This window comes from Hemicordylus capensis, chromosome 2 (genome assembly GCF_027244095.1).
Source record: "Hemicordylus capensis ecotype Gifberg chromosome 2, rHemCap1.1.pri, whole genome shotgun sequence".
In the NCBI taxonomy this organism is placed as follows: Eukaryota; Metazoa; Chordata; class Lepidosauria; order Squamata; family Cordylidae; genus Hemicordylus; species Hemicordylus capensis.
Window position 1 is genome coordinate 287,820,950 of NC_069658.1, and position 23,296 is coordinate 287,844,245.

The window sequence follows — 23,296 nt, forward strand, 5'->3', positions numbered from 1 at the left end:
ATAGTATTTATTTTACATATAGGCTTTCCTTTGTCTCATACACAATTCTTTTTGTAATTATATTATTTCAAAAGGATGTGGTTCCTTCTGTTCTCTGAGTGACTTGAAAGTAATGGCTTCTCTGTTTTCCTTCAGGTGTAAATTTCTCTTAGATCACATGGAAAGGCAGAGAATCTCAAAGAGCAAAAGGATCTGTTATCCTCAATCTCATTGTAATATTTCTCTTTGTATCCCTACAGATTAAAGATTGTATAAAACTTAAAAGAAGCGGCATTCTAATCACTACATATTGGAATTGGACCTCCTTTGACCTCGGAAACTGAAAATGAGGTTGCTATGGGAACTGCTTGTGCTGCAATCATTCATGTTGTGCCTTGCAGGTAAAGTGTCATTTTAAAAACTCCCCCCTCTTTATTTCTGATTTTAAATGCCACTGTAATATTATACATTAATTCAAAAGGGCACTGGATTTCGTATGCCACTGATACAGCAGCAAATAAAGCTGTGCTCCTTGACCCACATTTAACTAAGATGACTGAATAGACTTGTGTTTTTGACTACCTTCTTCAGTATCGATTAGATCCTGCCAGACCTAGGCTCAAACTAACAAACTACTTCAGAGATCTATTCTGCACCATTTTTTTAAACTCAGAGGGGTCTGTTGGCAAGAGTCATTGTTCTCTTCTCTACCAAAGGTTTCAATACCCAATTAAACACACTTTTCAAATAGAATCTTTTTTCCCAAGCCAAGTGATGCAACTACAAATTTGTTGTATTTAAAAAACAATTCAAGCAATATGAATGCAGAATTCTAATAATATCACCACTACCTCTTGTTAACTGCAGTTCTCTTGTTGCCAAGGGTCTTGGTTCATTCTTCCTGCGTACCAAAGCCTCCCTATATCAATCAGCTTTGTGAAGGAAATAGCCTTGCTAACAAGGTTATGCTGCTGAGATTGTATAATTTGGCTGTGCATTCTAATCATGTGAGATATAATTCGTGATCTAACAATTTTATTTCTTCTAAGTTGGAGAGCTTGCTAAATCAAACCCAAACATTAGGGAACACAGCTCAGCATATTTGTATACTAGTTGGCATGTAAAAGACCTGAGCTATTGCATTACAAGAAGTTTTGTTCAGATAAAAATCAGGTTTCTAGTGCATTGTCTGCGAGACGTTTGCAGGCCCACATTTCACATATATGGCATTGTTGCCACTGAAAGCCACCTTCATGTGATTGCAACTCTAATATGAAATCTTTTCAACTTAATTGTGCCCAGGCTCTGAAACTCTCTCCTTCAGGGGGCTTGTGTTGCTCCCTTTCTTCTGACCTTCAGACATCTTTTAACAATTAGTCTGTTTGGCTGGGCCTTTGGGGCTGCTAAGAGTTAAGGGTTTTTTTATTTTGTAACGCTTAATCCAGTTAAGAGTTATTGGATTTTTATTTTGCTTTATATTTATTTATTATTTATTATTATTTATTTATTCGATTTATATACCGCCTTTCCAAAAATGGCTCAGGGCGGTTTACAACAAAATAAAAACAATTAAAACCAGTTAACAATTAATAATTAACAATTAAAATCAAAACTACAAAAGCAGAATAAAATCAATTAAACATTCAAACAGTTAAAAACCCTGGAAAACCAGGGCAAATGATTAAAACAGTTGAAAACAGTTTACAACAATTTAAAAACCTGGAAAGCTAGGCTTTCCTTAAAGGCAATAATGAACTCAAATTACGGATTTATGCTAGGAGTGCATTCCATAGCCCAGGAGCAGCTACAGAGAAGGCCTGCCTCTGAGTCACCACCAGATGAACCAATGGTAACTGGAGATGGACCTCCTCAGATGACCTTAATGTGAGGTGGGGATTATGCAGAAGAAGGCACTCTCTATTGTTTACATACAGGTGGCCCCCATTCTTGGGGGTTCTGTTCCCGCCAATTTCCACAATTTCCCGCCAATTTCCACAGATTACGAAACTATGTATAACGGAACCTTGAGTCTATGGGGATGGTGGGGAGAGGGAGTTAGGTTCCTTGAGCTTACAAAACACTTTAAAAAACAAGAAGGGGGCAGAAATAAGGGTAAAAATATCTTGTTATACAGGTCTCCAGGAATGTGCCCCAAATACTCTCTTTTTTTGTTTAACATCTGTTTACAAAAGAAAAGAGCCTCAAAATTGCTCTGTGATTCAAAATGGCCAGAAAAGACATTGGAAGTCATTTCTGGGCATTCAGGAACCACAGATAGTAAAAAAATTGCCTATATTTCATGCTATGGATAAAGAAACTGGGTCTCTAAGACCCATCCAGGGATACATGAAACCGTGATCTGCGAAACTGCAGATAACTAGGGTCTCCTGTATTGATATTAGCCACTTTTGAGGCCTTAGAAAAAGAAAAATAATATATACAATAAACAGTTAGATAAAATCTGTTTTCCACATGACCAGCTGATCTGTATGGTAAGTCCTCAAATCTTTCTTTTGTAAGAGAAGTGGGCTCTTTGTGGCAGATCACTCCTACTTTAAATGTTAGTGCGTAATATGTTTTTGAGGTGTGCATACCTATGCAGTGATTTTTTAAATGTTTGCTTTGATAATATAACTCTAACATCTTGTTAAAAATTTGAATGGTCCAAATTTGGCACCAGAGAAGCTATCTAGGGCTTAACAGAAAAGCTTAATATTCTTAATAGGGAAAAATATTTCTCTAGTCTTTGAGATATTGTAGCTTTCAGCTACTGGGAGAGGCAGAGAAACAGTTTGTTGTAGTTGAAATTTGGGCAGGGAGAGACAGCAGGATTGAGGAGTTCAAGCAGAGGCTACAAGGTTGCACTTCGAATCTGTTTCTGGGTAATATGTTCTGCTGCTTACTTTAGGAATCTTCTTGCTTCTTATAGTTTTCTTAATAGAAGTTACGAAGACACCAATACACACTTTCATTGCAAGGACAGAGAAAATAAAAAAAATGTACCCCATCTTTCTAATGCTCAAGGAAATGTGGGGAGCACATGTGTTTTTGTAATAATGAGGTCATTCACACTATCAAAAACTGTGGTCTACCCGGGTTTGGGAGCTGCATGTGCTCCCAATTTTTGGTTGTGTGGAAGTAAGGTAAGAGGAAAACCAGGGCAGAAGTGATTGGGTGGAAGCAAAATAGGACGAAAAGCTACCAGCAGTGCACTTAGGTAATTTTGGAGCCTGGATCTAAAGGCCTTTGGAGCCCCACACACACACACTGCTGCAAGTTACACATCATTTTTTAAAAAAATCTTAGGTTCTTGAGGGGACAAACCACACCACCCAGGACAGACTATAGAGGATTTGGAGACCCGCAGGGGGTTTGGAGGCCCTGGACTTTGGCCCCAAAGTCCAGGGGTAAGAGCGCCTCTGAAAGCTACCCAGGTTTTCCTCCTACCTCCTACCAGGTTTTCCACACATCCTAAAAATGGGAGCACACACAGCTTCCAGAGCCAGTTAGAACACAGTTTTTGATTGTGTGATTGACCTCAATATGTTAAAAACAAATAGACTACTATTACCACCACCAATATTTATATACCACTTTTCAACAAAAGTTCCCAAAGAGGGAACAGATCCCTGTTCCCAAAGGAATCACATTCTAAAAAGAAACACAAGATAGACACCAGCAACAATAACTGGAAGGATATTGTGCTGGGGGTGGATAGCACTCTCTCCCCTGCTAAATAAAGAGTATCGCCACTTTTAAAAGTTAACCACTTTGCTCAGTTAGCGGAGGACTGTCTACTACTGATATTAAGGCAGTAGAAGATAGATAGGCCCTAATTAAGTATTTATAATTGACATTCACAGCCCTTAGTTCCTAGCATTCTTTTCCTCACTTTTAGAATTTCCCTTTTATTTTGCATGTTGTGGGGCTTGTGAGCTGCTTTAGCCTAGTATCATCCCAAGAGATGCTGAAGCCAGAGGCACTCATTAGTGTCCAGAATTTTAAATATAATTTATACGTATTTGATGGGACACATGATTTAAGCTTTTAGCTTTAGGCATCCAGGATTACAAATGCCAGCCAGCCCGCCCGCCACTAATTTACTGATTTGTAAATGAAGGTAGGATTTCATAGTGCATAACCTATTAGGATTAAGGAAATCTAGTACACAAAAGCAGCAATGTCCATGCGAGGATGAGAGAGCTATAAGTTTATGACCTAGTCTAGAGCATAATTTTCTAACTGTATGGCCACTTGCCACCTTAGAGAAGCTGTACAATTTGCTGCTCACCTTGGTTGAGGCAATGCAAGTTATCTAAGTGGCATACTGTGCTTGTATTGGCAAGAGGGATAGAACTCTGTGGGCATCATATCATTATGCTGTTTTTTTACACAGACTTCAACAAAGTTCCTGCCTCCAGCCTCTAATTGCCAATCTATCTATCTATATAATTCTCTAAGGCATACCCATGGCTAATTCCGTGTGTGGCAGCTCTCGTGAGAGTTTGCAAGCAGAAGCACTGTGGTGATTGGGCAGTGGAGATTCCCTATGCTGATAGGGAGGAGGAGCCTGTGAAAGCAGAAGCACCATGGTGATTGGGCAGTGGGGATTCAGTATGCAGCTAGGAAGGAGTAGCCTGTGGCACCGTGGTGATTGGCCAGTGAGGATACCATATGCAGATAGGGAGAAGGAGCCTGTGATGGTTAAGGTCAGTTGGAATGCAACTGTACTGGTCAGAAGATGTTCTGGATTGTAGAGAAGAGGAATCTATCTATCTATCTATTTTTCTTAGGCATACCCGTCGCTAATCCCATGTGTGGCAGCTCTCGCGAAAGTTCACAAGGCAGGCAGTGAGGGAAAGCGCTGATGGGCGGGTGGTGAGGGAAAGTGGTCTAGGAGAGTGAGAATGGACTGAGGCTGGAAGGAGGGAAGGAGAATGGACTGGGGTTGAAGGGAGTGGGGAGAATGGATTGAGGCTGAAGATGAAATTAAGATGGTGGAGGAGACAGGGAGAATGGACTGGTGCTGAATGAACTGGGGCTGGAGTGAGGGGGGAGAATGGACTGGGACTGAAGAAGAAATTGATATGGGGAAGAACTAGGGGTGCAGATGCTCTGTGCCAGATCAGCTTGTGTGTGTGTGTGTGTGTGTGTGTGTGTGTGTGTGTGTGTGTGTGTGTAAAATGGCAGCAGAGGAGGAAAGAAAACGGAGGCAGGGGGAGAAAATGGCAGCAGCCTGGGGGGCTGAGAATGGGAGAAGAGCTAGAAGGGTGGGGAGAGTGGGGAGAACTAGTGGCATAGATGCTCTGCTAGTAGATATTTAAAGCTACATTTCCATTCTACCGTATATAGGAAAGAATGTAGAATTCCTTCCCTTTTCGCCTGGGCAGTGGCCTCCTTCCTGAATTGTTCTGTGTTAGAAAAGTCCTAGCTGGCTTGGGTATGTGGATGATGGGTTTCTTTTTGTTTTATGTATCTAAATTTACCTGTGATATTCTATAAATCTGTATGCCTGTAAAAGACTAGACCTCCCATCAACTTTGGCATTGTTCAGCAGACTTTTGGAAATTGTGGATCTCTCTTCTCAATTCCTAGGTGAAATCTTTGTCTTCAATTCTAATAAGATAAGTCTTGTTTTATGTAAGTTTAAAACCAGGATCTTACAGTATATCCCATCATGTCCGCATGGTTCTTGCTCAGACTCCTGTATCCTGGTTCCTCATCCAACTAATCTTGCTTCAGTGTTTATGCTACAGACTAGCCTTTCCAGATTTTCAGCAACTTTGCCTTGTCAAGTTGCTGCTCTTCACTGCCACTGCTTTGTAGCTAAAGCAAATAGCCCCCTCAGCAGCTTGTCCGATGCACATGAATGTTGTCTGCTCCATATATGTTGATTTTTAATATTAGATTGTGACAATGTTCCTGTCCAGGAGAAAACAGTGGAATAAGAAAATCAATTACTTGCCAAGAAAGACATACTACTAGTCTCTATGTTTTTATTTACTTGCTGTAATTCTGCTGGGATCTCAAGTTTCAAGACTCCCAGTATTGTTGGTTCACTAGATTTTACTCAGGAAGGGCTATTTGCTAAACTTGTCAAGCAAAATTGGATGTCTGCTTTTCTCTCATAATAGAAGCCAATATAAGCACACAGCATTTTCAAGGAAATGGATCCCTCAGCTATAACTTGTCATATAATTTTATGATAATACTTCTGCTTTTAATAGGTTTGTTTTGCTGCAAATGAAAAGACTGTTAAGAACTTATCTATTTAGTCTAAGTGATTTCTTCTAAAATTATAGAGGCCATTTGACAGAATGAAACGTGTACAGGTCAATTCACAGAAACTCAGTACATCTTATCACAAGATGCATATTTGCAGAAAAGATTAAAATAGAGTGAGATACAACTGTATTCTCTAATCACATGGCTCACAAATAAAATTGATGAACCTGGTGATAAATCTGCAATGAAGAACTACAATATTACCAATGGGGGGGTGTATGCGTGCGCGTGTGCACACACACACACACACACACACACACACACACACGCCATTGGATCTGACTTGATCACTGCAAACAGTTTACACTTGCCAACTAAGTTCAATCTCATATATGATTAAAGTACAACAAAAAGCATTGTAACAGGAATAATCTTTGAAATTAAAAAGTAGGTACATTGTGCCCAGATCTGTAGCCTTCATTAAAATATTAGACAACACAGCAAATTTGTTTTTTAAATCCTGCATTTGCCAGGTGAAATTAGCTTTGAATTTCTTGAATGTTGCTGGATCTATGTTTATAAGCAGCAGCTTTCACATCCTGCTTCATATCACCAGTGGTACTCTGGCTATTTAGATGCGCTTGATGACAGAGTCCAAACAGCAGAGAAAAGCAGTCCCTTGCTGATAACATAACCAATCCCTTATAACTGCGAGTAACCACTGGGTCTGTGTTTGATAAATCCTGATCTGTAGAATTTCATCCAATTTCATATAAATTATTTCAGTTCAAATTCCATGTGGTAGGCCCCAATATTTAAGTTCCATTGAACTCATTGGTGAAGCACTGCTGTCCATGGAGACTTCCAGGGCAGACCTCCATCAGGTTTAGAGTTCCATCAGGGAAAGACTAGGCAGGCTTTCGGGGTTACTTTAAACAAGGCTGAAAAAAGTTCTGGTGCTAAAAACATGCTATTGTTATGGAATATGAAACAATCTTTAATACTTGGCTCTAAACATCGACGTTGGGCAAGAAGCTTCTCTGAATTTTGTGGAAGGTAGCAGTTGTCACTGATGGCCAGTGTTTTTTATTGCACGGCCTGGGAGCCAATGAAAGCTCACATTGACCCTAAGTGCTGCCCCCTGACTAATTGCGCAGTAGAGGACTCACTTCTACTCATCCTCTTACACAGTGTGGAGGCAACACACAGTGCTGTGCTTTGACCAGCATATGAGAGACTATTAAAGAGAAGTTCTCAAACCCCAGCACCATCTTAGAAGGTGCGCACAGTACACAGGGAACTGTAGTCCTTCCCAGCAATTTCCTTATAAAACTTTATGAGGAAAGTGCTGGGCACAGTATCAAAGAACACGGGCCGCCAGTGGTAGGGGCTGCTCAAGCCGGCAGGGGCTGTGGCTCGGGCTCCAGAAGAGCCCCGAGCGAACTCCCCATGCCCGGGCTGCGGAGAGCCCCGAGCGAGTGCTTCCCTGTTCTTTTCAGGCAGCGTTTGCCACCTGAAAGCATCTATTTCCCTTTCTCTCCCTCCCTGGGTGGAATGGTGGAATGGTGAAAACCAGTGGGACACAAACTCTACAGAAAGGATAGGAAGGGGAGGATTGGAGGTGGAGTAGCACGGTATGTTAAAGAAGGGATAGAATCCAACAAGCTAGAAAACCTAGGAGGACTGGAATCATTATGGGTGACAATACAAGGACTGAAAGTAAATGTGTTACTAGGGATCTGCTATTGTCCTACGGATCAAAATGCTGAGAGTGACCTGGAGTTGGAGAGGCAAATTAGAGAGGCATTAATTACCCTCACGTAGACTGGGCTAATTGATGTTCAGGTATTGACAGAGAGGCCAAACTTCTGCTAAATGACTGTGCCTTAGAACAGTTGTTTGCAGAACCAACCAGAAAGAAGAAAATCTTGGATTTAAACCTGAGTGGTGCCCAGGACCTGGTGTGAGATGTCTGAGTTGTAGAACCATCAGGGAATAGTGACCACAGTGTGATCCAATTCAGCTTATATGCAAGTGGAGCACTGACAAGAAAGTCCAACACTGATGTGTTGGACTTCAGAAGAGGAAAATTCTGAAGTTTTCTTTCCATTGTGGTGGCCGTTTGGGAGGTTCCCACACATGCCCAATGGGCCTGTGCTTGGCCTGGGTCACGACCTGTTTAGTTTGAACCTATTTGCACATCCCTTCTAGAACCCGTTGTAATTCCAGACATGAGATTGCTGGTGGATAGTCGTCCCAGGGCTGCCTGGAAACTCCCAGCTGAGTGCCTGCCTCTGTGCTCACCCTGCTCCTAGACTTGACCTGTGGTCCATATGGTGAATAAGGCCAAATTAAAACCCAGTGCCATTCTGGGCCCCAGACCTTTTTGACCCTTGAATCCAGGTGATAGGCCAGCAGTCTTGAAATTTGCTTGCTACTGCAGTTACAGCCTTATAGTGGTTCTTGTCTAGGCCCATCTCCTTTTTCATAGGTAGACTTCTAGAATGGATGCAGCTTCCTATTCCCAAGCGCTTTTGTCCCCAGCTGTTAACCCTGGCCAGCATGACTGCTAGAGAGGCCCAGTATGGAAGCCTAGAAACCGTATGGGATTGTTCTGGCAACATTTGCCTTTGCTGTTTTCTTCCATTATTCAGAACTGATTGTGGCTCATTATTAACTAAAGGAGCTAGATTAGCTGAATGAAGCCTAAATTAATGGACAAGAAGATGCTAAATGCTCTGCCAGTTCCGGCCTTTGCACATATATCAGAATCCCAGTTATTGGCAATGTCTGAAAGTATGCTGGAGTATACCAGATTAAAGCAAGCAGTCTGCATGGATTCGTGTGCATGTGTGTTTCAAGTGTGTCTATATAGCAGATGTTCGTAATACTAGCTCTAAATCTAGCTGGCTCTTAAACAAAACAATGTAGTATGAAGCTCAGGGAGTTAAGTGTAAAGGTGGCAGGTAAAGTTAACAACACACTCTGATGAACAAGGATATTAAAAATGTTAGGAATAGTCATGTGCGACTGAGAATCCCACTATGTTGCACCTTGTCCCTATCTCAGCAGTTTGTAATGGCAATGAAGTGTTGTCGTTTTCTCACCCCATATGCTTGTGAATAGTTTCTTGCTCACACAGGCATTTCTTTTGTAGCATGTTTGCCTGGCTGCCTATGCATATGTTTACTTTTAAGGCACAGAACAGAACATTTATTTCTTCAAATACATTTCTAAAGATGCAAATGTTCTCTGCATTATTCAGCTAAATGTTCTTACTTGTCATCAGCCTGAACTCCAGCTGAATTTTCCTTATCACAAGTTAATCTCTGAGTTGGGCCTTCTGGACAAACCAAATATGATGCAGTAGCCATCTATATGTCTGCCATGTTCCACATATAAAGTGTGTGTGTGTGTGTGTGTGTGTGTGTGTGTGTGTGTGTACATGCCTTACTGAACTCCTCTTCTGTTTTAAGCAATTTTCTTCCAGACTGGCTCAGTTTTGCAGCTGGATCCAGGCTGGGAGAAATTTCTTAAATCAGTTGAAAACAGCAAGGTAAGGCCACACACACTCATTCTGAAGTAAAGAGTAGGCCCCAGCCCATCCATGCTTTATATTTTTAAAATACATGTGATTATCCTATTATGTCTAAGTTTGCTCACTATGGAGGACAATTTGATTACCTGCTTTTCCTCTGGAAGGCCTCTGCATTACCCAAAAATATGTCCCGAAGGGCTGTGCACCTGTCATGCACCTGTTCCCAGACTGGAAGCAGAAGCACAGGCTAGGGTTCAAAGTCCAGAAGTCAAGAGACTTCAGAATCTAGAATAAGACTGCATAGCAGTAGCTTGGTACACTGTGCAGGTGCTCTAAAGGAGCTGATGCTTCCAGCAGGGGTTGGGAGAAAAGGGGTTTTCTCGTGCTCTTCCCTGCGTGCTGGCTATGCTGCAAATGCTCCTCACAAGTAGTCCTTCTGCATTGGCACTGGCTGCAGGGCCTTGCGATTGCGCTGACATCTGTAGGTTGGGGGACTGGGAGAGGCCTCCCTGGAAACTCATGTGAGAGCTTAAGGTTTGGGGCCCCGGTTTAGTCAGGAAATGTGGTGTCACCTCCTGGAGAGGATCTTGGGGTTCTAGAGTGGCAGGGGGTTGTTCCCAGATGGGAACTGAGACTGCTTTGCGGTGGGGTGGGGGGCATCTGAATTGTAGTCTTCTGAGAGTCCCTGGAAGGGTCCTGGTTCAGGCTTCAGGGGATCAGAGAGTCTTACTGTTGGGCCTTCCTGCAAGGTCTCCTCATCTGATGGTTTATCCTCATTTTCTGACTGGCAGCTGGAGGAGTCTGACCCACCTGCCCCCCAGATGGGTCATGACAACATCTCTCAAGGACATATTTTGGGGTGGTACATGTTAAATCCACAGGCCACACAGCACTTTGGGCACTAAGCCACAGCAACAGCTCTGTTCGTATGCAGTCAGGACATTACAGTCAGCTTGCTACATCCTATAGGCACATGCCCCCTAGGTACTTGAGCAGAGCTTACACAACATTTTATATATATAAAACACCCCGCCCCCACAAACACACATACAATACTCAGCAATAACAAATAACCAACAACTGAATTAAGAACAGTTAAAAAACAGTTTGAGACTGTCAGGCTGTTTTCTCATGCAGACAGAACACTTCAGACAGCTTGCTAGGTCCTACAAGGAGAACTACCACATAAACTCCTTGACAGAAGCATACATAACAGTACAGAGCACTTAGGGGGGAAGGGGGAATTGTTTAAATTCAAAGCCACCCACCCTGTACAGGTGACATGTGCGTTAGTCTGGAATTTGTCCGCCTCCCATGAAGCACTGATGTTTCATTAGTGAGGATGTCAGCTAACCTTCCCTGAAAAAATCTCAGGTTCCTTACTCATCTGTGTTCCATCCTAGGATAAGTGACCTTGGAACTAATAGTAACCTAGTGTTTTTCTGGTGTATTTCACAGTTCTATACACTAGAAACAGCATTCAAGGGACCTTGATTGAAATAGCCTATAAAATCAACTACAGGCAAACCTAGTTAACAGCGGACCCAGCATCTGCATTTTCACATATCCGCGGTCAGGTAATCGCCACCTGATACTGGTATATGCATGAACAATTGGCAACTAAAGGGTTAAAACTTGCTTATTCACGGGTTGGGGCTGGGCATAAACGACTTACAAGGTCATTTCCCCCCTCCATTTTCTGGCTCGTTTTTGTAAAAAACAAAAACAAGATGTGTGTTTTTTCACCAAAAAAGAGAAAATTTCTATGTTGGGCGGCGGGGCATTGCTTGACAGCTGGGGATACATTTCTCCCACTTCCTGCCCTTTTTTGCTCTTTTCACTGGCTAGGAAACCCAACCCCCCCAATTCTCATTGCTCTAACGCCCTGTTATCTACGGTTTTCCTATCCACGTGCCCGCCCCCACGGAATGGAACCCATGCGGATAACGGGGTTATCCTGTAACTTACTTAATGATGGTAATGAGTATAACCAGCATTAGTGGCATTGTATTATGATTCCCTCGAAGTTTAGGATTCTTACACATCTTACACTATTATTTATTTATTTATTTAATTTTATTTATTTAACATATCTTTATACCACCCAAACCTACATCTCTGGGTGGTTTACACACACACACATAGACACACACAGAGACACACACAATGCTGTTTGATTGTATTTAAAGAAAAGGAGTTGAGCTGTTACAATGTTAGTGATTTTAGACTAGAACTCCCATCATCCCCAGGCATAGTAGCCAATATTTATTTATTCATCATATTTTTTATAATGCCTGATATGTATATCTCTAGCTGGTGTACAAAATTTAAAATATTTTAAAGTCACAAATTAAAATACAGGACAATAAAAACAATAGAATAAAATTATTAAAAGAAGTTTTTTAAAATTATTAAAATTAATTCTGATTAAAAGCCTGAGAGAACAGGAGGTTCTTGAGGGTCTTCCTGAAAACAAACAGAGAAGGAGATGCTCTTATTTCAGCAGGAAGCTTATTCCAAAGCCCTGGGGTAGCCACAAAAAAAGCCCAGTCCTGGGTTGCCACCAAACGAGCCGGTGGCAACTGTAACCAGACCTCTCCAGAAGATCGTAGCAGGCAGTAGGGGTTATAACAAAAGAGGCACTCTCTCAAATAGCCTGGACCAAAGCCATTCAGGGCTTTATAGGTTATAACCAGCGCTTTGTATTTCACCCAGAAACATATTGGCAGCCAGTGCAGTTCTTTTAGAACTGGTGTTATGTGATCCCTTCATGTTGTCCTAGAGAACAATCTGGCTGCCGCATTCTGTACCAATTGTAGTTTCTGGACTACATAAAATGGCATTCCCACATAGAGTACATTGCAGTAGTCAAGCCTGGATTTTACCAGCATATGTACCACTGTTTTAAGGTCATTCACCTCTAGAAATGGACGTAGCTGATATATCAGCCGGAGCTGATAAAAAGCGCTCCTGGCCACCTCCTCCACCTGAGAAACGAGGGAGAGCTTTGGGTCCAGGAGCACTCCCAAGCTACATCCCTGATCATTCAGGGGGAGTGTAACCCCATCCAGAACAGGCAGATCTAAACCAATTCTTGGGTCTTGTCCCCCCACAGTCAGTACCTCTGTCTTATTTGGATTCAACTTCAGTTTGCTACCCCTCATCCTGCCCATTACTGCCTCCAGGCAGGCATTTAGGGATGATATGCCATTTCCTGATGAGGTTGGCAGAGAGATCCAAAAGGACCAGCAGAGTCACACTCCCTTTGTTGATAGCCGGTTGGAGATCATCCATCAGGCCAGCCAAGGCAGTCTCAACCCCATAACCCACACAAAAGCCATTTTGAAACGGGTCTAGAAAATCTGCATCATCCAAAACTGCCTGGAGTTGAGAGGCCACCACCCGCTCAACCACCTTGCCCAACCATGGAAGATTAGAAACAGGTCTGTAATTAGCTAATGTTGTGAACCAAGCCTGATTTGTATACTAGTTATGCTCAGGAGCTAGCATCTGAAATTAGTCTGGCTTCACCAGTGTCACAAAGTTACCAGTTCTTTTATACGGTGACCATGTATAGTCTGGGCACAATGAAGAAAGGAGATAAAAGCAATCCTAAATTATTCAATGGGCTTTATTGAGTATAAAAGAATAACAACATCAGTCTAACTTAGCAGAAAACAGAAAAATCTATCAGTATTACTAACAATATTTCAACCATAGGCAGCAACAACATTCACCCAGCATTCCTAACTAACATGTGTGCGTATTAAATCTTCCTAGAGCCTAATATAATTCAGATATAGTTGGAAAAGTGGGGGAGGGGAGTAAGGAAGGTTGGGAACTGGCAAGGGTTGGGGAGATCAGGAATTAGTAGAGGGAAGAGGGGAAAGGAGAAGGAGGAGAAAGGATAGAGGCATCCAAGGCTTATAGAGCAGCATATTACCAGTGTCAGAGGCTTGAGAGTGGTGGGGCTTTCAGCTGAAGGAGAGAGGCTGTAGCTGGAGACAGGAGCTTGGGAGCGATGCAATCTTCTAGCAGTCAAGCAGGCAGTTTGTTCAGAGCGAGGCTAAGAGTGAGAGCACCATGGCTGGGGAAGTCTTGACTTCTCACTGCGCAGCAGAAGTCTCAGACAGTTTCTGTCCATGGACAGAGTTCCTGCTTGTTGCCCTGCGGCTTAGCAGCAAACTCTGGGATGGCTCTTGAGCAAGTATGCTTGTTAGGCAAGATTGCTGACTCTGTCCAGTAAGCCTCATTCTTTATAGTTGTATCTTCCTTTGATCTCCATAGAGTCTATTCAAAATACTATCACCCTTCCTGGGTTCCCAAAAAGGTGACAATTTGCTGTTACCTTCTGGATATTGTCTTTTAATTATTCAGGATATTAGCTCAGTACAGGGAGATCTGAATCCCATCTTCTGTAAGCTGCTATTTAGGGGAGGGGACACTCTACTTCGCCCAAAGCAAATCTGCATCTCTGAGCTGCAAATGGGCATCTTCTTTTGTCCCCAGATTTCTGGTGCCTAGTCCCAGAAGGTGTTAAAAGTCAGGAGTTAGTGAAAGAATTTGCTCTATTTGTGTGAGACAGCAATTAAATTACTTCTTGTGTACATCTATCTAGTGTGTATTTAAAGTAACATCAAAACGGGTACATGTGTGAGGCGAGTTAATCAATACATTTGACTAAGGCAGAAGCATCCTGTCAGTGAGGTAAGGGGATTACTGGAGGGCAAGTTAATTTCAGCAGTGTGGGAGTGGTAACCAAGCAAGATCCATTGTGTCTCTTGTGAGTTCCACAAAAACTGATAAACAATGCTAGATTACCCCTGCCTTCACAAATCATTTACCAGGCAGTCATGAGATCTGGGTATCATGTACTGGTTAGGTCATCTGAACTGAGGCATTAATTGATCTCTTAATAAAATGGAATCAGACACAGGCCTGAATCCCATATACTTCTGGGTTGATACCTCTGGGTCTAATGCTGGGGTATGGGTGTCCCCAACACTAACTCTGAGGGATCCAGCTTAGCTTTCTTCAAGAGTGTTCTAATAATAGCATCCTTAAGACAAGGAGGCATCTTGCCCTCCCTCAGGGTGGGAGGGATCCCTGACAATAGTCAGGGATTAAGAGAGTTGTAGCCCTGCATCTGTAGGAGAACCAAAGTTGTTCAGACCTGTTCTAGACAAATCCTGAATAAATAATTACAGTGGAAGTATAAGATTTGAAAATAAATGCATCAAATTCTTAATATCAAGGGTTTATTTGCATTATAGCTTACAAGGATCTATCTTGACACCTGTTTTACTAATGAACATTACTCTTGGAGATGAAAATTAGTCCTGTATCTAGACACGTGCAGACTAAAGGTAAAAGGTAAAGTGTGCCATTGGGTTGGTTTCAGCTCCTGGCTCCCACAGAGCCCTGTGGTTGTCTTTGGTAGAATATAGGAGGGGTTTACCACTGCCATCTCCCGCACAGTATGAGATGATGCCTTTCAGCATCTTCTTATATTGCTGCTGCCCGATATAGGGGTTTCTCATAGTCTGGGAAACATACCAACGGGGATTCTAACCAGCAACCTCTGCCTTGCTAGTCAAGTCATTTCTCTGCTGCGCCATTATGTCGCTACATACAGACTAATTTTCTCTTAATTTATCTATCAGTTCTCAGATAATTATATTTGGGGTTTTTTTAGGCATGCTTGAGCCCTAACAGCACTTGAAAACTCAACAAATTATACACTAATGTATATTGGGGAAAATCCTCATCACAGCCGTGTGTGTGTGTGTGTGTGAGAGAGAGAGAGAGAGAGAGAGAGAGAGAGAGAGAGAGAGAGAGAGAGAGAGAGTTGGTCACTCTTCTATTTCATGGTCCTATATTACTAAGTGTGAGTGGTATTTCACTCTGCTGGGATCCATACAAATAATGTCACAAAGCCCTGTCATAGAAAGGTTACAGGACAGGACAGATAGAGCAGAGGCAGAGAAGTCGTCATACAAGCAGTGAGAAATATGACAGCTGCAAGCGTAATGCACTGCCTATGATTGGTTTCAGTTCAGGGAGGTGAGATGAGAAATTGTTCAGGGTGAGTTGTTAAATGGATAGATTTAAACTCGGGCACTGAAGGAAGAAGACTAATGGTGGAGAACTCTAGCAGGTGGGTTGAGGATAAGGTGAAGAGACTGGCTTCTGGCTTCAACCTCTTTCAATATCAGAAAATACCCAGCGGACATTCATCATGAAAACTGGTGTAGTCCTGTATTACGAGACTGCCAGTAGTGTGTTCTTATTTGAAGCTGAATCCATGGGGTTTTCCTCCCTCCCCTTCTGATTTTTCCCTCCTCCTGAACTTTACAACTCCATAAATGTCTTTTCATTGCTTTTCCTTTTTGGTGGAACTGGAAACTGCAGATTTTGAAGCCAAGTTCCAAAATATCTATAATGCGAAGAGTATCAGGGCTGGTTTAAGCCTACTGCAGGTACTGCAATTGCAGGGGGCCACCTCAGGAACTGGGGAAGGGCATTGCAAGAAAACCGTGTTCTCAGTGAACCCTTTGATGTCCATTGTTTATATTACAATGTCCATGTTAAGCAGATTGCCTCCTGCAGAGTCTGTTTACATCATAGGTGCTCTGCAGAGTCTTCCCTAGGGGCTGCTGACTTAGATCATCCCTTTCCTTAAGCAAAACCCCAAGAAACAAGGCTGTGGGCGAGGGGGTGGGTGTCTGGCTACTTGAGTGGCAGGAACCACAACAAATCAAATAAATGGACAGTGGAGGTGGTTCCTGATTGTGCTTCCACCCACCTCACTGCTGCACAACTTTTAAAATAAGTTTTTCTTGGCTGTTGGCTGCTTTGGAGTGATCTGAAAGCCAAGTTTAGTAGGTCTGGTGGGGGGAGAGAGAAATTGATTTCAGTAAACAAAGGGTATGATAGAGAAAAACGGACCTGTAATGTGTTTATCTGAGTGAGCTGAATTCAGCAAACAGAATGGGCAGGGGTGAGGTGGGAAAGAGACACCTGTGTTGTGTTTATGGGAGTGGCATGAGGTGTGTGTGTGTGTGTGTGTGTGTGTGTGTGTGTGTGTGTGTGTGTAACAGACAGAAAGAAAGATTGGTCTGCTCACTAGTTTGCTAGTTTGGAATGATCTGAGATCTGAGGACCTGTGATGTGTCGATGTGAGAAATAAAGCCAGTGGCTGCTTTCGCACATAACAGATCCAACGGATTGTGGTCCAAACCTCTGCCAGTCTGTGTAGACAATATTAAGCTAGGTGGACCAATGCTCTTCCTGTGTTCCTAAGTATGTCCCTACTTTCGGCAATGCAATGCTGGAGGGTATTGAACACAGAAAGCTGTCATAAGAATGGCTCTGCTGGATCAGGCCCAAGGCCTATCTAGTCCAGTATCCTTTCACACAGTGGCCCACTAAATGCCTTTGAGAATAGCACAGGAAAGAGGTATGGGTATGCCCACTCTCTAGCTGTTGCACCCCTGCAATTGGTATTTAGAGGCATCTTGGCTCTGAGGCTGGAGCTGGCCTATAGCCACCAGACTAGATAAGAACATCTCTTCCTATGTATTGGTGATTCCTATGCAACTCCCATCTACTAACAATAACAAAAGGCTATAGAAGTAGGGGCAAATCAAAAGAAGTCCAGCAACCCAGCGTTGTTAAGAACAGTCATGCTTTTCCTTGATTGCACCATTTCAAACTAGGGTAGGGTTGCATTAATATTTGAAATTTATCTTCTCTCCCCACTGCCCCCACAAACACAGATGCAAATAATTAGAGAAAGTTATTCCCTGCACATAGAAATATAGTGTGTCACAAAGAATGCTGAGTTGAACTCTTCTCCCTGACATGCTACTTTTCTGTTTGTAGGAATATTCTAATATGAGGAAACATTTTGATAGTGTGTCAGGACAATTATGATGCAGTGCTTAGGAGCCCTGGAGAATCCCCACCTTCACAAGTTGCATGGACATGCTTTTGGATAAGATCACACTCAAAGTACTGTGTGTGCATTCTGCTTGGATCTATGGTGTCCTGCAGAGAATGTAAGTTTGAAATGGTGCAATCAAGGAAAAGCATTACTGTTCCTAACAATGCTGGGTTGCTGGACTTCTTTCGATTTGCCCCTACTTCTATAGCCTTTTGTTATTGTTAGTAGATGGGAGTTGCATAGGAATCACCAATACATAGGAAGAGATGTTCTTATCTAGTCTGGTGGCTATAGGCCAGCTCCAGCCTCAGAGCCAAGATGCCTCTAAATACCAATTGCAGGGGTGCAACAGCTAGAGAGTGGGCATACCCATACCTCTTTCCTGTGCTATTCTCAAAGGCATTTAGTGGGCCACTGTGTGAAAGGATACTGGACTAGATAGGCCTTGGGCCTGATCCAGCAGAGCCATTCTTATGACAGCTTTCTGTGTTCAATACCCTCCAGCATTGCATTGCCGAAAGTAGGGACATACTTAGGAACACAGGAAGAGCATTGGTCCACCTAGCTTAATATTGTCTACACAGACTGGCAGAGGTTTGGACCACAATCCGTTGGATCTGTTATGTGCGAAAGCAGCCACTGGCTTTATCTCTCACATCGAAACATCACAGGTCCTCAGATCTCAGATCATTCCAAACTAGCAAACTAGTGAGCAGACCAATCTTTCTTTCTGTCTGTTTCTCACACTAAACCAAATTTGTGGGGGTTGAAGGGGGGCTGGACCAAACTGGTCCAATCAGGTTCGAGTGCAGTTCACACTCGAACCAAACCAGGCCAGCCAGTTCCGTGCACACCCCTTCAGACGAGAGCCTTGAATGCTTCAGATGGGCTTATATCTGTATAAGCTCATTACACAATCAATTTGTCAGTCTTTAAACCAACACAATGAACCTATCCCCACGATCACTAGAAAGCAGGCTAAGAGAGCCTAGCCCACTTTCTAGTGATCGTCAGAACCACTGGGTTTGCAGGCGAGCCCGGTGTTTCTACGGCGGCTAGCCCACCTAATTTTCCTTCCCCTTAAATGGGGAGCAATTGATTAACCTTGGTATTTTTTATCACGTGTCACTGGGGCATGCAGCGACACACAAGTAGAACCCCGACTGGGAGGCAACAACAAGTCCCCTGGCCTCAGGAGTCTCCCTAGAATGCCCCGCACATTTGTGTGGGGCATCCTGGGAGCCAAGCGACCCTGATCCCCTCAGCCCCCACTGGCTGGATTCAGCCGCCCAAGGCTTCATGACTGATCGTCTGCGGGGAGAGGGGGCTAAGCCCGCTTTCCCCGCCAAACCCTCCCAGGCTCTACACATTGCTTGTGTGTAGAGCCTCAATATGTTGAGGAGAAGATTAGGCGCCGCTAGAGCATATAGGTTCTGAAACCTAGAATTTTCTATACCCAGGAAATTATTTTGTCTGGTGGAGCATTTCAGCTATCCCCAGTGCTCACATGCAATCTTAGGTGTTATAATTGTGTTGTAGGTTTACTGTGTCCTCTTGTAGATAACTGCTCATAAGATGATAACAAGAGGTATAGGCATCATGGAAAACGGTGTGGTGCCTGTTTGGTGAGAAATAAACTTTCCAGGACACATTCTGGTAGCAAAGCCCAAGTCAGCAACAAAAGCTGAGTTGAGATGCAGACAATGTCAGCCATTCACAGTATGTTTAGGGACACATCACATGAAAAACAGTTGATACTGGCATGCTCTAATATGTTTTATTCTCTTTGAACATCATGGAGCAGTAAATGAAAATGATGACTCATAACTTCATTAATGCAGCAAGGGAGCTGATTTTTTTTTAACATTCTGCTCCTACCAATATGAACTTTCTATCAAGCCTATTCCAAGGTTATGCTTCCAATGTGTCCAGAGTACATTTAGCTTTTGCCCTGGCTTTCTTAATCTTTAAGCAATTTCTTGGCCTCATTTTTTATTGGTGAGGTACTCACTGCCAGCGACTCTACGCTTCTCTCTTTCTCTCCCCCCCCCGCTTTTTGCACAGTTGTGAGGTACATTAAAAATACTTTCTGTGATGCTTCCTTCTTCGAGGCATCTCATTGCTTATTAAAATCTGTACTTGTGGAGGTGAAGTGTAAAAATTAAAGCATCTCCAAATGCTTTTTAAAATTCTAATCACTGTGTCTTTCAATTTTCAAGGAACCAATTTTAATCCTGCTATTTGACACATCTCTATTTAAAACTAGAGACGGAATATAAAAATGTGTTCAATATCTGGTACTGCAATAAAGTTGGAGTGCGTGACCTCGCTTTAATTGCTTTCATGTTCTGAAATAAGAGAAGATGTTAATGGGGAGTCTGTGTGGCTGGACTTAGAAACCAAACAGAAAGGTTCTCTGCAGCTACTATAATTGATATTTGTTCAATTAATCAATAGATATCTATAAACAAAAAAGTTTTAGAGTTCCCTCTTCCATCCAAAGGTGAACTAACAGATGTAAATTAGTTCATTGTTGAAACTAGTACTAAAAATGCAACAATTTTACAGACGTTTTCTATAGCCCTCATCTGTCAGTCAGTACCCGTGTAAAACTTATTGCTTAGGAAAATTAATAATGATGATGATGATGATGATGATGATGATGAAATAGAAAAAAATCACCAAATACAAAGATCTACAAATTGAAATTGAAAGGCTGTGGCAGAAAAAGACCCAAATAATCCCAGTGGTAATTGGCGTCCTGGGTGCAGTTCCAAAAGACCTTGAAGAGCACCTCAACACCATAGGGGCCACAGAAATCACCATCAGCCAATTACAAAAAGCAGCTTTACTGGGAACAGCCTATATTTTGCGACGATATCTATAATAACCAACAGTATTGATGATAAAATTCTGGCATCCCAGGTCCTTGGGAAGGACTCGATGTCTGGATAAAACAAACCAGTCAATAACACCTGTCTGACTGTGTAAACAAGAAATAATTCAGTTTCTATACTGCCCTTCCAAAAATGGCTCAGGGCAGTTTATACAGAGAAATAACTAACAAATAAGATGGATCCTTGTCCCCAAAGGGCTCACTTTCTAAAAATAAACACAAGATAGACACCAGCAACAGTCACTGGAAGTACAGTGCTGGTGGTGGATAGGGCCAGTTACTCTCCACCTGCTAAATAAAGAGAATCACCACAGTAAAAGTACCTCTTTGCCCAGTTAGCAAGGGTTGAATGAGTTTATGGAAGAACCCCATGCCACATGAAATATATATAGTCTCTTTGATGTTATAGATTTGAATCTTTATTACTATGTTGCAATCCTAAGTATGCAAGACTATCTTGATCTGAAATAAGCACTTATTGAGAGGTTTCTTTAGCACAAAGGCAAACTTATTTATTTATTTATTTATTTATTTATTTATTTATTTATTTGAAACATTTGCTATACCGCCCACTCCAAAGACTCTGGACAGTGTACAAAAACATGCAAAACAAGATAGCATTAAAATTACATTCTAAATAAAACTAAAGTAACTAAGAAAAAAGAAAAAGGGACGAAAAAAGCAAATAGGTAAAGTACAGGGTAAAAGTCTGGCAAAAAAGAAAAGTCTTCAATAGAGATTTAAAAATCAGCAAGAAAGGAGCTAAACGAATTTGCAGGGGAAGGGAATTCCAGAGAAGTGGGGCAGCAACCAAGAAGGCCCTTTCAGGGGTCCTAGCACACCAAACCTCTCCAATATTGGGGACCGACAAAAGGGCCTTCTGAGCAGATCTGACCGGATGGGATGTAACTGGATGGGAGAGGCGGGTCTGTAAGTAGAAAGGTGCCAAACCCCGCAAGGCTTTGAAGGTCAATACCAGGACCTTAGATTGAACTTGGTAATGAGTATAACAAAGGGAAATATATGCCGACATTGGACTCAGGTTCCCCAAAGGAAACACTTTTAAATTTGTAGGCAATGAATAGGGAGCCAGCAATCTCTCCCATGCCTTGTACTCTACTTTATAATTGATACTTGCAAACAGCTTCTAGGCATTGAGCTGGTTCAGACAATGCAGTCTCCTGACTTTGACCACCAGGCAATTTCAGAAGAAAACATGCACATACTACCCACCCACCATACCACTCACTCTATTTTTCATACTGATGTTGAGGGGGAGGAGTGGATCATCTGAACTATTCCTAATCACTTGGACCATGAGATTAGGTGCAGTTTGGATTGTCTACTCCCAATGAGTATTCAAAACTGAACAGCATGCTGGGTGGAGACTAATTGTTGGTGAGTAATTGTTGGTGAGTGGGACCAATGGACAGTGACCTCCAAACTGACAGTGGTGATGAGAATGCTCAAGGAAGTTATAAAAAGCAAGAGGCTACCTTCAGAGAATGGAAGTCCTGTGCAAATGAGGAGAACAAAAAGAAATGTTCTGGCAAAAGGAAAATACATCAAGAGATGTAAAAGAATAACTTGATTACTGAATGGCTAAATTATCGATGCAAACAATAAAAACATTTTAAATACCTCAGAGGCAGGAAACCTGCCAGAGAAGCAGCTGTACTTAGATAACAGAGAAGTGTTAAATGATTACAGACAGAGAAGTGAAGGGATACTTAAGGAGAATATGGAAGCTGCAGGGAAGCTGGATGAGTTATTTGTGTCTGCCATTATTACAGGGCAGGTACCTGTGCCTGAACTGACCTTCTGTGGGACTAAACCAAATAAAGGTGACAAGAGATTATGATGGAGGATGTACCAAAAAAAAAAAAGGATAGGTCAAATGAATTTGAATGAGAAAACAAAGGGCAGCTTCACATGACCACCAACCCACTCTGTAAGTGGAGAAAATATTAGAAATATGTTTGGAACCAAGAGTGTGTGCTCCCAGTGGGTATGATGTCTGAACCTGCACAATGAGTCCAGTTCCCATTGATATGCCTGAAGAAGGCTGGTTCTTGTCTAGGTGGTGTAGACGCCAATAACACACAACCAGAGGAAAAGCTTCAAAGTTTTATTTCTGCAGTAATAAGGCCTTCTGGGTTGCACCCAAACTGAGAGCGATGCCCTTTGTTTCACAAAAGTTTTATACCCTAAAATTTACATTGTCATGGTGCCCCTCCCCTCTTGCTATCTGCAAGATATTCTTGCTTCACACTTTGCATATGTGATCTTGTCCTTCTCTTCCTTTGTCTCCCAGTTATGTATTAACATATTTTGCAAGTACCCTCCTGGCCCTTATCTCAGGACCTCAGGCTAATAGTTTTCCACTCTGCAAGGAATTACAAAATGAGGCTTTTACAAGATGGCTTTGCCCTGGCTCATACCACCGTGCTCTCTGCCAGACATTCTCCATCTGACTTCCAACCCTTGCTTAGGGATGTTTGGAGAATGTTGGATGAAGAATCTTGGGAACCAGGCTTGAGTGAGTTTGGATGTCACGCCTACTGAGAGTGTGCGGTCCCAGTTTCCAACATATCCCTGACCTTTCCCCCACTTACAGTCAGACTGGCAATTGTGTTAAGCTGCCGAAAGAAAGCTTAAAAAGTTCTATGTCTTCACAGACTGGCAGCGGCTTCTCTGGAGAGGAGAGCTGATC

General features: G+C 42.4%; 1 protein-coding gene across 2 annotated transcripts in view; it reads left to right on the forward strand.

The window, feature by feature from the left end:
- The window catches only part of LOC128343611 (contactin-4), a 920,791-nt gene that overhangs the window by 446,264 nt on the left and 451,231 nt on the right, over nucleotides 1-23,296 (forward strand). For both annotated transcript variants that reach the window (XM_053292988.1, XM_053292986.1), the window contains exon 4: nucleotides 240-380. In XM_053292988.1, coding sequence (XP_053148963.1) covers nucleotides 326-380 — 55 coding nt within the window. In that variant the 5' untranslated portion in view covers nucleotides 240-325. The remainder of the gene's footprint in view (nucleotides 1-239; nucleotides 381-23,296) is intronic.